This window comes from Aulostomus chinensis, chromosome 2 (genome assembly GCF_037954235.1).
Source record: "Aulostomus chinensis isolate RoL2024-O1b breed Wild chromosome 2, RoL_Achi_v1.0, whole genome shotgun sequence".
Lineage (NCBI taxonomy): Eukaryota > Metazoa > Chordata > Actinopteri > Syngnathiformes > Aulostomidae > Aulostomus > Aulostomus chinensis.
The window spans coordinates 22,379,785-22,394,778 of NC_141321.1; the positions used below are offsets into that span (position 1 = coordinate 22,379,785).

At 41.5% G+C, this 14,994-nt stretch overlaps 1 protein-coding gene across 1 annotated transcript in view; it reads right to left on the reverse strand.

The window, feature by feature from the left end:
- The window catches only part of LOC147269462 (chromodomain Y-like protein 2), a 29,484-nt gene that overhangs the window by 6,698 nt on the left and 7,792 nt on the right, over positions 1-14,994 (reverse strand). The window contains exons 2-3 of the mRNA XM_086185236.1: positions 11,916-12,522; positions 2,580-2,797 (exon numbers count right to left, since the gene is read on the reverse strand). Coding sequence (XP_086041362.1) covers positions 2,580-2,797; positions 11,916-12,522 — 825 coding nt within the window. The remainder of the gene's footprint in view (positions 1-2,579; positions 2,798-11,915; positions 12,523-14,994) is intronic.

Genomic DNA, 14,994 nt, shown 5'->3' on the forward strand with positions numbered 1-14,994 from the left:
GGGGTGAACAAATCGTTCTGTCCCCGATCCGGCAGTGGAGGTAGTATCAGCGCCGATTCAGCCTCTGGACAACAGAACACAGCCACAATTGGGTTGTGGAAAACTGAAATGTGTTATAAATGTATGCACTGGGGTGTCATTACATTGACATTGTTTGCAAACAAAAGTGTCATAACAGCTGAGTCATTTCTACGGTGATGTTGTAGAATCTCTGTGCAGAAGTTGCTGTGCTTCAATGGATTTTTAGGGCTCCAAAATCTGTAGTGTCACTGGAGAGCAGAGGGTGGTTGACTCATGGTGTGAAGATGACAATGCTACAATTGGCAGACACATCTAGCAGTTGCGGACAACTGACCATCTTTATTTTCAAAGCTTAGAACAGTGCTAAATTAGGGGAACAGATGATAGGTGCTTGCACTTCTCTCTGCTCTTGCTCAGGTGCTCCTGGTTTGTTGACTACTGGTTGGGCCTGCCACATATGAGGATGATGGAGATGAATGATGAGATGATATACAACATCAGATCTGTGGGATTCCTGTCCAAATGTCAGACTGGTGCAGCTAAGTGATGACGTAAGCATTTTCAGGTTTGGGTCGATGTGAATGCGGGGGGGGGGGGGGGGGGGGGGGGCACTATTGCTTAAGCATGCTGGCCAAATGTACGAGTGCTCTGCAACCTCATGGTTGGTTTGGTTTGTTCTTTGGTCTTGTCGCACCCACTTGGCGACTGGACTGGTAATCTCTATGAAGCACAACTGGTGTAAGTAGAGCATCTCTCCCAACCCTGCTGCATATTATAATATAGTATTTAATACTATAATGACTTACTTTGAAAGCTCTTGAGGGCAACAACCCACGTTGAAACTGAGGGTGGAGAGACTGAGTACACACTGAATGTGCTCTAAGTGGCTAATTTTCAAAGTTAACTTGAGACAAAGGATGTGTCAGATCATTTTCATATGTACAGTAGCAGCCAGACAGCATTCTGTCCTCACAATTGACATTTTTTCCCACACAGACACCAAAACACTTCAGATCTGCTTCTCAATATACATCTAACTAGGCATATATCAGCGTTTAGTGAGTGACTGGTCCTTGTTTTTCCTCTCCGCAATTCTTCATGGTGTGTGAGAGAGTGAGAGAGAGGGAGAGGGAGAGGGAGAGGGAGAGGGAGAGAGAGAGATTTTGTTGTGTGTGTGTGTGTGTGTGTGTGTGTGTGTGTGTGTGTGTGTGTGTGTGAGAGAGAGAGAGAGAAAATGTGAGAGTGTGCGTGTCAGCTGTTTGAATGAAAAAGAAAAAAAAGAAAGACACTGAATCATTTTTCAGGGGCAGTGCACCAAAATGCCAAGTGAGTAGAAAAAAACCCAAGTATCAAAGGTAATTTGATAACAGGTTCATAAGAAAGGAATGAAGTGGTTCATAATGTATCATAATGATGTCATCAGAGTGTAGAGCTGGGCTTGAGTCAAAGGCCGAGTCCCAGGTACGTTTATTGAGCTGAGCTTAAAAATGTTATGAGAGAAAAACCCCTATCTTATTTAGACTGGTTAGAAAGTATAGATGATAGCATTGCTGTTGTGTTGAATTGTGTTTTGGGTAGTTGATCGCAGTGCAATGCAAGTTGTAAAGGTAAGGAGTGGGAGGGGGAGAGTGCAGAACAACAGCAGGGAAAAACACAGCCCTAGACATTACAGCGGCACTTAGGAAAGCATAGCTTCACATGTTTGCCCCTACATCTCTGATTTTCCTGTTTTAAATGTCAATAAATGTAAAGATAAACCAACACAGCTGAACACCATTGTAATAGTTAAAACTAAACAAACATATATATATATACATATATATATGTATATATATATATATGTATATATATAAGTAAATATATATGTATATATATGTAAATGTATATACATATATATATATAAATAAATCAATTTACAGACGTTCTTCTCATCAGTTGATCATAACGCAAAATTTCAAACATTTTACTAACAAGTAAAATTATCTAACACCAATTACACAAACCTTGAAGTTAATGGCCTTTAACAGATATACCAATGTTGTTAGACAGCAAGCAGTGCAGAACTTTGGAAATGTGCCCATCTCTGGGGTTTCCAAATCTCTTCATGTCCTCTAGGAACTTGCTGCATAATATCCCCACTAGTTCATTTTGCTGCAATAACAACAGATGGCGTAATGCTGGATTACATGAACCCCTAATTGCTCTACTTGTAGAAACCACATTTGGCAGGAAGCAGTTTCGATAAAACTTTTTGTCAGTACAAATGTTGTAGCTTGTTTAGCAAAGCGTGCACACGGTGTTACAACAGCGCCATGTGTCAGATTTTTGCAGCTAAACATACTCACACCCGCCAGTCACATAAAACCAAAGTTTGCTAAAGTTGCTTACAGAGAAGCTCCCTGGAGCAGTTGGTGTGTTACAGAACACTTCCAGGGCATGTCTACAGTAGCTAGGGAAGAAAACTTTCTTTGGTATCACGGCTCCATGAAAACTCAGATTCGATCCAAAAGTTACATAGTCCATACCATGAATGCAGTTATATACTCCGTGTGCCTCACCTCTGGTGTGAGAGCGTTGTTGTCTGTTGTTTGGCTGGAAAGCAGGACATGTGTGAAGCCCTCCTCCTTCCTCACTACGATGTCTCTAAATCGACAGTTGCTCTCGTTCTGTCGCACGTTGTACCTGAGTCGCTTGTCAAACACGTAGCATTTCTCTTCAGCCAACTTCCTCTTTACTGAGCTGTGCAGATGCATCTTACTGTTGGCCAGAGGTGAACCTGACACAAGAGGTTACAAAACAGATCAATCAGTCTTCAGGCACCACAAACATCAGATGAAATATTCATTTGAAAGCTGCATGGAAACATGGTGGGGTTTTTTTTGTCATAAATTCCAAATTCAATTTCCATTCCATCCCAACTACACAACCCCCCTCTATGTTCTAACAAAGGGACTGTGGCTGGTGAAGCAGTCTAAAACATTGTTGTTCTCCTAAACTTCCTAAATGTTGGGGATTCCATAAGAAGGAATGCTAGAGCGTGATCAAAATATCACATGCTGCTGATGTGCTGGATCCTCAAGTGTTGGATAGCACACAACGGCCTTAAACTCTTATCTAAATATACACACATCTGCAAGAAAACAGTTCTTGACGGCTACAACGACACGATGCTGCCATAGTCAGAACTGCCTAAACATGATATAGCTGGTCTGTTCAATCATCTTCAAGAAAGAAGAATTTCTTTATCGGAAACGTGGCTGCAGTGTAAATACCAGACAAGACCTTGGTTTAATCAACAATTTTAATCTCTTCTGGCAGCAAGTAGATGCAAATGCCCTGAGATCCCATCAAACCTTCCATACATAAATGATTGAAAACTGAAAATACAGGCTGGAATACACCCTGGACCATATTCATCGTCAAAGAACAACAACACCCATGCTAAAGGCTAATTCATGGGTTCTGTGTCTGTTGGAGTCCTCACTGGTCGGCATGACATTAATGTCACCCATCTACCCATGTCCACATGGGCCCGGAGGCTCTGTCTGCTAGGGCTGTAGTGATACACTAATCTCACGATACAATTCAATATTTGGCTCATGATATGATAAATATCGCAATATTCAGCTCACGATACAATTCGATACACTTACATCCTTATATGAAAGATTTTAAAGGGACAAAGTGATTTGGTGACATCTTGTGAGTGTTCCATTGACTTGGATTGAATTAACTGAACTGAGAGCATCAATTCCACAATATATGGCTCTGACTGGCAGCTTGCAAATGCTGGACAAAATGAATCAAAGATGTGGTGAGAAAATTAGTTTCATTGATTGAAACTGAGTGCAAATTGTAGCTTGCAAGCTTTTGAAAAGTAAAGTGAACAATGGAGCGTTTAAGTGCAACAAGTGGCCTTCTTTGGCAGCTTTTTTAGCTTGATACTGAACATATGAGGTAGCTACTAGCCAGTCTCGCCGCAAGGTTAACTAAAAATAAACCATGGCAGCCAATAATTCAATTCGAGGTGACTATAGCATAGCGGGGCTCCATGGCGTTCACCATGCGCTCAAAGCTGGTGTTTTCCACCACCGAATAAGCTCTCAAATCTCGACAAATAAAGTAAGCAATGGACTCCGTAATTTTCTGCGACCTCAGTGAAGAAGATGGGAACTTGTGGCAACCACCGCTGTCACTGTCCAGCGTGGTTTGTTTCGGGATGCGCCGCAGCTTCTTGGGCTCGGTCTCAGCTAACGTTTCCTTGTCCGGGTGATGACGTTTTAGGTGGGCTCGCAGGTTGGTGGTATTTCCAGAGTACTTAATTTTGTGTGACACAGTTTGCAGACCGCCATACTTTAGTCAAAATCGTCGCTATTTTTGTTTTTCAACCCAAAATGCTCCCACACATCTGCGTTTAAGCATGCAGGCGCTGGATTTATACTCGATGCCAATATTCCCTGGAAACTGCACGCTTGTGCAATCGCGCACCCCTCATATAATCTCAGCGCACAAGAATCAATGCTGCACATAGACTCGGTGAGTGACAGGTGTCCAGCCAATGATACGGTACGGTTCACTGAGGCTACGCGGCCAATCATAGCATTGACAGTGCTTGCATGTGTGCCCTGCCCATACGTGCCGTGGCACCTTGGAAGTTAGCTAGCTAACAACAGTGCTGCAGAGATAAGACACGGCGATGGTAGCTCAGCAGCTGAGTTGTAAACCCCTGAAAATATTAACAGTAAACTAACAGAAATTGCTGCTGTAATTTGATTCTTATAATAAGCCATGTACCTTTCTATGCTCCCAGGTGTGGAACAGGTGTGTGGCCACAGCGTGCACAACTGATGTTGCTCATGTTGATCCTCAGTGTGCTCAGGGAGCTTGTGTGTATGCCCAGAAACATGAAAAATTAGAGGGAGCAATGCTCGCTGCCATTCTCCTGAATCTCTCAGTTCTAACCCGATGAGAAAGGCTTTGGCATCTGGATGACTAGAAATGCTCTACAGCGACACTAGCGGCTGGCAGACCTAATATCTCTTCCAGCAAAATGCAGAACACTGGGGATTTGAATGGGGCTTAATGTATTGATACTCGTGGCTGAAAAATCGATACTCTCAGGGGAAACAAAATATCGATATATATCGCAGAATCGATAAAATGACTCAGCCCTACTGTCACACAATATCAAAAATGTGTGATCACCCAGAGTGAACACAAGCAAAGCGTACCAATGCGCATGCTCCAACATTGCTCTCGAACCCACGCCACCGTGCAGCTCATGGTGGCTTACCAACGAGAGGAGGACAAACGTTGATGCTTGTCACCTCTTGCACTAGTGTCTTGTGTTCCCCATCCCACACTATATGTCCACTTTTGCTCCTTCTTTGCTTGTTCACCTATAAACAGGAGCTTCTAAATGCATGAGCTTTGCTGACTTCTCACTTTTTTGTACAGATGGATAAACCACATTGTGATAATCTACAGCCAAAACTTCAACATCTGGACCAACGTCAAAGCTCAGCTGTAGTATGAAGCTAATTGCAATCTTGTTCACAAGCAGCTGCAGTCTCACGGAAAGCCAGTGTAGACAGTATGGCAACCTTAAGGGCTCCCTCTCGCTCCCCCTACCTGCCACTGTCAGGGTTCTGAGTTGCATTCCTCCCACTGCTAAAAATCTGCCCACTCTGCTTGTTTCAAAAGCTCTAATGAATACTGTTTCTGCTATTCCTGTAATACACAGACCTCTTAAGTCAAGGGTCAAGAGGAACGTAAATAGCTTGGGTGATATTCACATGGTTGCTAGCCATGACGTCATCATCCATCCATTTTCTTCCGTTTATCCTTTTAAGGGTCATGGGAGGGGACTGGAGCCTATCCCAGCAGATTTCCGGCGAGAGGCGTGGTTCACCCTGGATGGGTTGCCCGTCCATCGTAGCCCAACACATAGAGACAGACAACTATTCGCACTCATAGCCACACCTATGGTCAATTTAGAGTATAAATTAAACTCATCTCCTCTTGCATGTCTTTGGACTGTGGGAGGAAGCTGGAGTACCAGAGAGAACCCACACAGGAACAGGGAGAACATGGAGACTCCACACAGATCCCGTGCCCTAGCTGGGACTCGAACCCAACACCTTCTTGCTGTGAGGCAACAGCGCTGACCACTGCACCACCGTGCTGCCCGCGATGTCATCATATTTCCAGTAATACAGTTTGTTTTTTCTAGGATGAGTTTCAAGACTTCTATTGAATAATTTAATAAATAATAAAAAAAATTTTGATGCTAACAGAAACATTACTAGAAATGAATAATCATCACCAGATACAAGAATTATGTCATGCTTCCCGCAACTGTTTCAGCCCTCATTGTTTTAGTGATGTGGTACACAATATCTGTCTTCCAGTATGCTTACATGTGACAGAACCATTGTAGGTGGTGAATTTAATATTCATGTACACGATCTGATCATCTTGTACCAATTTATAAATATCTCATATTCCTTGAATCTCATACAGATCATTACAAGGCCTATACACATGTTAATATCAGTATCTTTCATTTCATTAACCTGTATGTATTGAATGACCATTACATTTGCAAGTGTCTCGGGGGTGAGTCAGTAAATCAGCCATAGATGGTTCCTTCTCACAGCTTTAATGAAGACACCCCATCAAATTCTCCTCCATTCTGTTCATAAATGTAATATATCCAGTACATTAAGTGTCCATGATCTACTGCAGTGACATAAAGTTGCAACTCAGATTCAGAAGAAATTCAAACGAAACTCAAACTGCTTGGATCTCTAATGACACGGATGCGGGCGGCACGGTGGTGCAGTGGTCAGCACTGTCGCCTCACAGCAAGAAGGTGCCGGGTTTGGGTCCTGGCTCGGGCACAGGATCTTTCTGTGTGAGTCTCCATGTTCTCCCTGTGTGGGTTCTCTCTGGTACTCCAGCTTCCTCCCACAGTCCAAAGACATCAGGAGAGGACGAGGCTGATTGATACTCTAAATTGACTGTAGGTGTGACTGTGAGTGTGAATGGTTGTCTGTCTATATTTGTTGGCCCTGCGATGGACTGGCGATCTGTCCAGGGGGAACCCCGCCTCTCGCCAGAAAGCTACTCAGATAAGCTCCAGCCCCCCCCCCCCCCCCCCGCAACCCTTATCAGGATAAGCGGAAGAAAATGGATGGATGACATAGATGCAGTAGAGCGTATAGATGGAGACAGACAAACCTGATTACCTCCAATGACAACGATAAAAATACAAGAGCTGTGGATTTTTGTGTTTTATAGTCTAATAAGTGCAGTCCCACTGCTCTTTTTAACAATACAGATTGTCAAATAAAGCCTGGAATTTTAACGAGTCTGAAATCTCTCCTCTCAAATGCTTTACACTTTATTAAAATCTGGATGTCTGCTAATCCCTCCAGTCAACCACAAGTAAAAGTGGGATCCATATCAATGTTCCTGACAATCTACATACAGATAACATATCCACACTCATCCCTCTTTCACATTAATTTTGTTGGACACTTACAGCTGGCAAGCATGTTTTAATATGCCCAGCTTTCATCCTTTTATGCGTCGTCTGAAGGTATTCACTTGGCAGGATATCTGAGCTGCCACAGCGGGATTCATTGAATTGGAGTTTTTCTTGATTGCATTAATATTTCAAGCTCGGAAACAGAACATGCAACTGAGTTTCCTGGCTATCTTAAGTTTTACATTTGAATAGCAGTCAATTATATAATATCATCACAGATGGTATCTGACAGTGCTTTATAACTAGAAGTCACAGAAACCTTGATTTATGGCAGCAGTTTTCATGTGTCCAGTTTGATAAACATTCTGACCTGTGTATCAGATGAATCAATGACAGAAAAAAAGAAATGTATTAAGTCTATGAGTCGAAAGATTCTATGGCAGACAGAAAAAGACCCACAAATAATCCATACGTCACTCCAGAACATTACAGCCACATGCATTTGATGCTTTTAATAAAGCAGATTCAGAAATGAGAAAGTGAACGGCAGGTGTTATCAAATTGTTTGGTGAGAGGTCATGAAGCTCGTGATTTAATGCAACATTAAGAGTCATTTATAATTGTAAGTGTTGTCTACATGGAGCCTACATTTTAGCTCTAACATGTACCCTACATCATGAAGTGCAACAATAGACACATGTGCTGGAGCACCTGGGTCACACTACAAAAAGTCAGATCTTTGGTAAGCGGGAGGGCTTCCATGGCACTGTTTGGAATTATTTGTGTGTGCTTCCAATAATGGTGACTGAAAGAGAAAATCATTTTTGAGTTCAAGCAAATACATTTTGAGCAATATTTTAAGATTTATGCAGTTCATGCGGCACAGAGGAAAACTCAGGTAACCAGAGGAGGCGAGGACGTGAAAATGGGCCTATGGAGTTCCTGTAGGAGGAAATGTTATGCGATGATGTGGACCAGGTAGAAGTCGCACAGTTACATTTCTAGGGTGGTTCATGGGCAGCTACGGGTACCTGTGCTGCAGACAAAGAGTACATGTTGGCCTTTAGATGGCATGCACCCTAAATATGACAAATTACTATTAAGAAGCCAGATTTTCCTCTGACAGAATTATCTGACCTTTGCCACTGTGATACTGAAGATGTGATTAAAGCCTCAAATTATCTTCCTGTCTTATTTAAATTCTGTGGAGAAAGACTGAGGTCAGTTTGGACAGACACGATTTGGAAGCAGTGATTGAAACATTTTAAGGACATATAGGCTGTGGTTGTTAGTTCCCTGAGCAAAATACAGTCAATGGACAGAGCATCAAAATTCTGGATAGTCTGTCTTCACTTACTATAGACACTATCTCTGGTGTTTCTGCACATTTTTATTAGTTTCTAAAAAAAAAAAAAGCAGCAAGGACACTTAGATCTGCACACTTCGTCTGGTCTTGTGTCTGTTTTAACAAACACGCCTCTTGAAATCCAAAATCTTCAAGTAGCCTTCATTCTGTCAGATATTCCCAATCCTATTTTAGATCTACTTCTATGATGGTGTGTGCACATTTCGCAGCCAGTCTAACACCACAGAGACATCCTCCGCCTGGGTCGATGGATAATGGATAGAACTAAGAGCTGAACGAGGTGAGTGGGGTGGTCTTTTGAGGATTAGGAGATTATAATAGCTGGCAGCAGCTAGCCAGTTGGTTGGTAGCCTCATGTTCTCTAAAATGAGAGGGTTTTTGATGAGGTCTCACAATCCCTAACTACATTGTGGTGCTTTGGAGTGAGCAGCTGATAGAAACTCCCTCATATGGGATTCATCTCCACCTCTGGTGACTTGACGCCTAAAAGTTCACTATAATTGACAACCACGACTGATGTGAATAGGAGGAACAAACTACCACTTATGAGTCACTCTACATGTCCAAACAAGTATAACAGACATGAAGACTGGGCACAGTTGGTGTGTGTGTGTGTGTGTGTGTGTGTGTGTGTTGGTCATTTGAATATGATTTCAAGCACTTTATTTCTGTTCAACAAGAAGAGATAACTATTTGAAAATGTTCATAATGATTAACTATGGTGGCACGGGCTCTGGACTGTGACCGGCAGAGAAAATCAAAAGCTTTATCAGCTACTTCTGTCATAAAGAACCATAGCAGGAGCTTTAAAAGCTCTGTGTCAGGACGGCTCCCCACAGAACAGCAGTATATACTCACTGAGGAAGGGAAAGAAAGAATCAATCAATAATATAATGGTGTGCTATGCGATCAGGCATATCATTGCCTGGAAAGCCATTCAACATCTTAATCACAAGTGTTGAGTTGGTCAGGTGATTTTGGGTGAACAAACTTAACTGAATCACTTCCTGAAATGATCGGTTCATTTCTCTGTTACAGCTAAATGGAACGGATCCATCAAACTTAGACCCTCTTGATCTTTCTATACAATTGGAAACTCATTCAGACAAAAAATAAAACTGCCCTTTCCATGTCACAGCCCATTAGAGATTTCTGTGGTTTTAATTTATGCCTCTGTGCCGGTGAAAGCTTCAGGCTGGAGGCATTATGTTGTGAGTAATCCATCCATCCATCCCATTCTTGTTAACGCTATTTCTCTGGAATGCCTTGATGGAATTTTTTTTCTAGTTTAGCTCATATGTCCTGTGTGATTGATAGTTGGATTGAATAAAGGTCAAAGGTTGAGGTCACTGGGATACAGCATGATGATGGACCTTTGGGTTTTGTGTACTTTTACTTTTTTTTCTTACTTCCAAGTTCTTTCAGTACGGTCAGATAACCTTGATTTGTCTGTGTAATATTTCCCTTGTCTGCTTAAGTTCCATGCTGTTTTATTTTAAATTGTACTAATTTGTGTGTTTTATGTTGCTTTACTTCATGCATTGTGTTTTGACCTGATTGTCATCAATTGATCAGTTTTTGCCTGTGCTGCCCTGTTCCCTAATCCAATCAGTTCCTTGCATGCCTTGTGCCTGTCCATGCTCTCTCATCAACTCTGTATGATTTCCTTTCCATTGTGCATTTTTCTAGTCATCAGATTATCTATTCTGTTCAGTCTCATCAGTTTATCTCTTCCATCTAGTCAACTGCTTTGCCAGTAACTCTTAAGATTTGCACTCTGCTCCTGAGTCTTTGTTTTTTCTGCTTGTTTGTCAAATATCAAATTGAGATGCACAGAAAGCCAGATTAACCATCGACCAGACGAGAAGCAGCGTTATCACTCATTTGGAGTTGTGTTTCTGTCACCAAATGAATATGAATCCTGTAAATCCAATATCAAGTTTCCTTCAGCTCTTGTCATTGATACCACTATTTGATTAAAGTTTAGGAAGTCAATCACCTCTGAGCCATAAGACTGTACCAGCTAATAATGATCAGCCAACACACACACACACACACACACACACACACACACACACACACACACACACACACACACACACAATGACTGCATTGGCCTCCTTTTCATCTCTAAAACCTTGCACTGGTTGCTGAATACATCATGGACAACGGTCCTTCTGCAGTACACTTCCTTTAAGCATGACTACCAGATTAGAGCCCTTCAAATAACAAGATATTAAAACTAATATTAAAGAACAAATATCAGTTTACATATCACCATTTTTTTCTGTCTACAAATATTGGTTTGATATTTGGACAATAAACAGAAGCATTTCTCATGACCACTTCTTTAAGTGTACAAGGATTATTATTATGTGGGCTGCACGGTGGTGCAGTGGTCAGCGCTGTCGCCTCACAGCAAGAAGGTTCCAGGTTCGAGCCCTGGCTCCAGCACAGCATCTTTCTGTGTGGAGTCTGCATGTTCTCCCTGTTCCTGTGTGGGTTCTCTCTGGTACTCCAGCTTCCTCCCACAGTCCAAAGACATCAAGAGGGGACGAGGCTGATTGATACTCTAAATTGACCGTAGGTGTGACTGTGAGTGTGAATGGTTGTCTGTCTCTATGTGTTGGCCCTGGTGACCTGTCCAGGGTGAACCCCACCTCTCGCCAGAAAGCCACTGGGATAGGCTCCACCCCCCCGTGACCCTTAACAGGATAAGCAGTAGAAAATGGATGGATGGATTGTTATCAAACTAGTCACTGGATAATTGAAAATTAATTTCAATTAATTTCAACTTTCATTATCTAAAGTTTAAAAGAATAAATACAGAAACCTGCATAATATTTCAGCCACATCAGTCGTAAATATTTGTAATTTTTTTTGTGCGTGCTTACAGTGCATCCCATTTCAATACTTAAATTCACATGGTTATGTTCAATGATATATTAATGGCGGTCAATGATATTCTGAGAAATAGCCTAAAAAAAATAACTCATCCAATCATTTTTCATGCCATTCTCTTACTTCAGCTCTTACCTAACTCACTGGTGAACTGCTGGCTTGTGGCTTCCATGTCTTCTAGTTCCCCATCCACTTTTTCTGAGGGTGGTCTATGCGACCTTGCTGCTGTCCTGTACATGTGTGGCTCCATCTCTCCATTCTGGAGTCCATTGTGAGGATCCCTCAAAGGGGCAACAAAGCGAGGCGCTCCAAGTGGGGGGGTTTTATATGTCATGGCTTTGCTCATTCTCTCCCCTAGAGCGTGTTTCCCTGGTCCTACGCCCACCTTCCTCTGCTTCTGAGCGGGTCCTGACGCTCCACCTCCGATCCCGAGAGCAGCTCCTACTCTGACCCCTACAGCGGCGCCGCAACCACTTTTCTTCTTTCGGGCTTCAGAGCGAATTCTGGATTTTTCTGTGGCAGACGGGTGGCTGGTGATGAGTGTCCCACCACGATTTTTGGGAATTTTAGGTTGTTTGTGTGAGTGAAGTCGTAAGCTGTTGAACTGGTCAATGAACTCCTCGCAGTGCAATAGGTGGTGCTCTGGCTCCCAAGTGTCCTCTTTGCTGCCGTAGCCCTTCCACCTGATCAGGTACTCCCATTTACCCTTCTTGTTCCGCCTCTTGTCCACAATCCGCTCTACCTGAATGCAGCAAAAACAGAGACTATTACTTTTTTTTTTTAAACAACTAAAATCATTTGTGAAATTGAAACAGTCATTCTGAGAGATGGACACTGTAATACAATCCAATACAGCCATGAAGTCTACTTTCACAAAGCTTAAATGTGCTGCAACTAATTGCTCATTTATTTTATGACAATTATAGAAAGGAAATATTGGCTTAATGTTTATTTTCAAGGTTGTAGTGGATAGTGATGTTTAGCAGAGTGTATCACTTTGAAAGGTATATCAAATAATCCGTTCCTCATGCATAAGAAAGGTGATATTAGACACAGCTCTCAATAAAATATCGTCCAGCAGAATATTTGGCTTGTCTTTTATGTGTTGGAATAATTCTACATGGAATTAGCTGACAAATGATATCATATAACAATTATTTACAATATACTTATAGAAGACTAAACAAAGGCTCACAAATCAAATATTTTGGGGGGAAAATTAACTTAAAAATATACAGATAACCGAATTATCCAATGAGTGAGTTTCAATTGTGAAAAGGTACATTTGGTGACACATGTTAGGTTTAAGATAAGGGCAAATTCCTGGTAAGAAGAAGATAAGAGCCCAGAGTGGACATGAGATGAGCTGCAAACTGCTATCATGAAGAAACCTGAAACTTTAGTTGTTTGTTCAGACAGCTGAAGCCCCAAAACATGGGAAAATGTAAATTAGTGACAAAGAAAACAGTTATGTTAGTGAAAAAAATCCTTAGCAAAAACTCACATTAGTATGAGAGTAACCAATCTCTTAATCTATAAAACATAAAAAAGTTGCATTGATAAGACGGGGGTCTTCAAATACCCCCCCCCCCCCCACACACACACACACATACACACACAACCACCCTTACTCTTAGTTTACAAGCTTATATTTGTAATGTTCTTCTATGCCTCTGGGCTCATTATTGATATCTGAGCCCAGTGATGCTCATTTGAGCCACAGTTGCCTAATAATGTTATTTTACACAACTTCAGAATACATTCAATTCATGTTTAAAAAGCCAGTGATAAGATATATATTAGTTTCTATCTGAAAAACATTAAAATAACCCAAAACTACTGAATGTCTGACCTATCTCTTGAACTGAATCACACATTTATGCTTCTCTGCAGGATATCCCTTTTGATAGCTACAGTAATTTAATATTTCACCTTCATCAGCTAAGCCTCCCTGGAAGTATTTAAAGACCCCCAGGGGAGGCCTGCCTCACACTTTGAAAACCATCTGATATGAGTGTATACGTTATTTTTAGTATTTTGGTTTTGAAAATAAGAAGTGTCCCACAAACCTCAGAGACGCTATATACTCTTAAAAGGGGTATGACAGGTTAATCAATGAACTTCAAAAGAAAGGGGTGTGATTTGAAGCTTCAGATTCGGTTTGTTTACAATCAAGTTGATTCACAGTTCTTAAAGCACTGATTACCGTGCCATTTCTGTGCAAATATATGTTTCTCAGTTTGATGAAGCACTGGCATCCTTCTTTTACAGAGCTGCATATTTAGCCATTTTAAGCTCAGACTAAAATGCCAGTGAAACATTGAAGTGGACAGAAAGTAAACTCAGCTGGAGTTTAGACAAATATTTGTGTATTGTGTGGCAATTGCTGCGCTGTATGAGGGCTGGTTAGTATCAGTTAATTCAAATAACCAAATTTGCTGAGCTTACGGTGATGTGACGATGCTCAGATTTAACCTGAATGTTCTAACTTTCCATTTTGCGTGAATTACTCATTGTTCTTAAATGAATACAGACTTCAGCATGAAGAATGATAGCTGAGAGTGAGGGACTAGGAGAAGAAAAACTGAAGACCTTTATAAACCACCTTAATAACTGAGCATCGATAGCAAACAACACAACCATGTATACACAAATCACAAAATACATAAAAACAGAGTGCAGCAAAAACTATACACTTTCAGGACAGTCATTGCAGTAGAATTACAACCATCATGGCATATTTTCAATCACGCTGTTTTCAAAATGGCAGCATGGCTAAGAGGTAGAGTGGCTGTGTGGTAACAGAAGGGTCGTTGGTTTGATCCTCACTTCCCCCGGTGGCCATGTCGAAGTGTCCTTGAGCAAGATACTGAACCCCTGATTGCTCCTGATGGACCTGTGACGGCCTGGTGACCCGTCCAGGGTGAACCCCGCCTCTCATCCAATTCCCGCGACCCTTAGCGGATAAGCGGTATAAAAAAATGGATGGATGTTTTCAGAATGTATTTTTGATTTATCATCAAAGCTTGATTGGTTGACGAAAAAAATACAAATATGTCATGTTAAAGCATATTTTTACTAGTCAAAATAATGAGTTGACTTGTCCTGTCATATAGGGTTGGGTGTTGAGTAAAATTTGTGAAAATTAGATCATGATCCTTGAATGTTTATCATAGTGATCCTGGATGGTAATGAGACGTGTGATGTAAGCAGG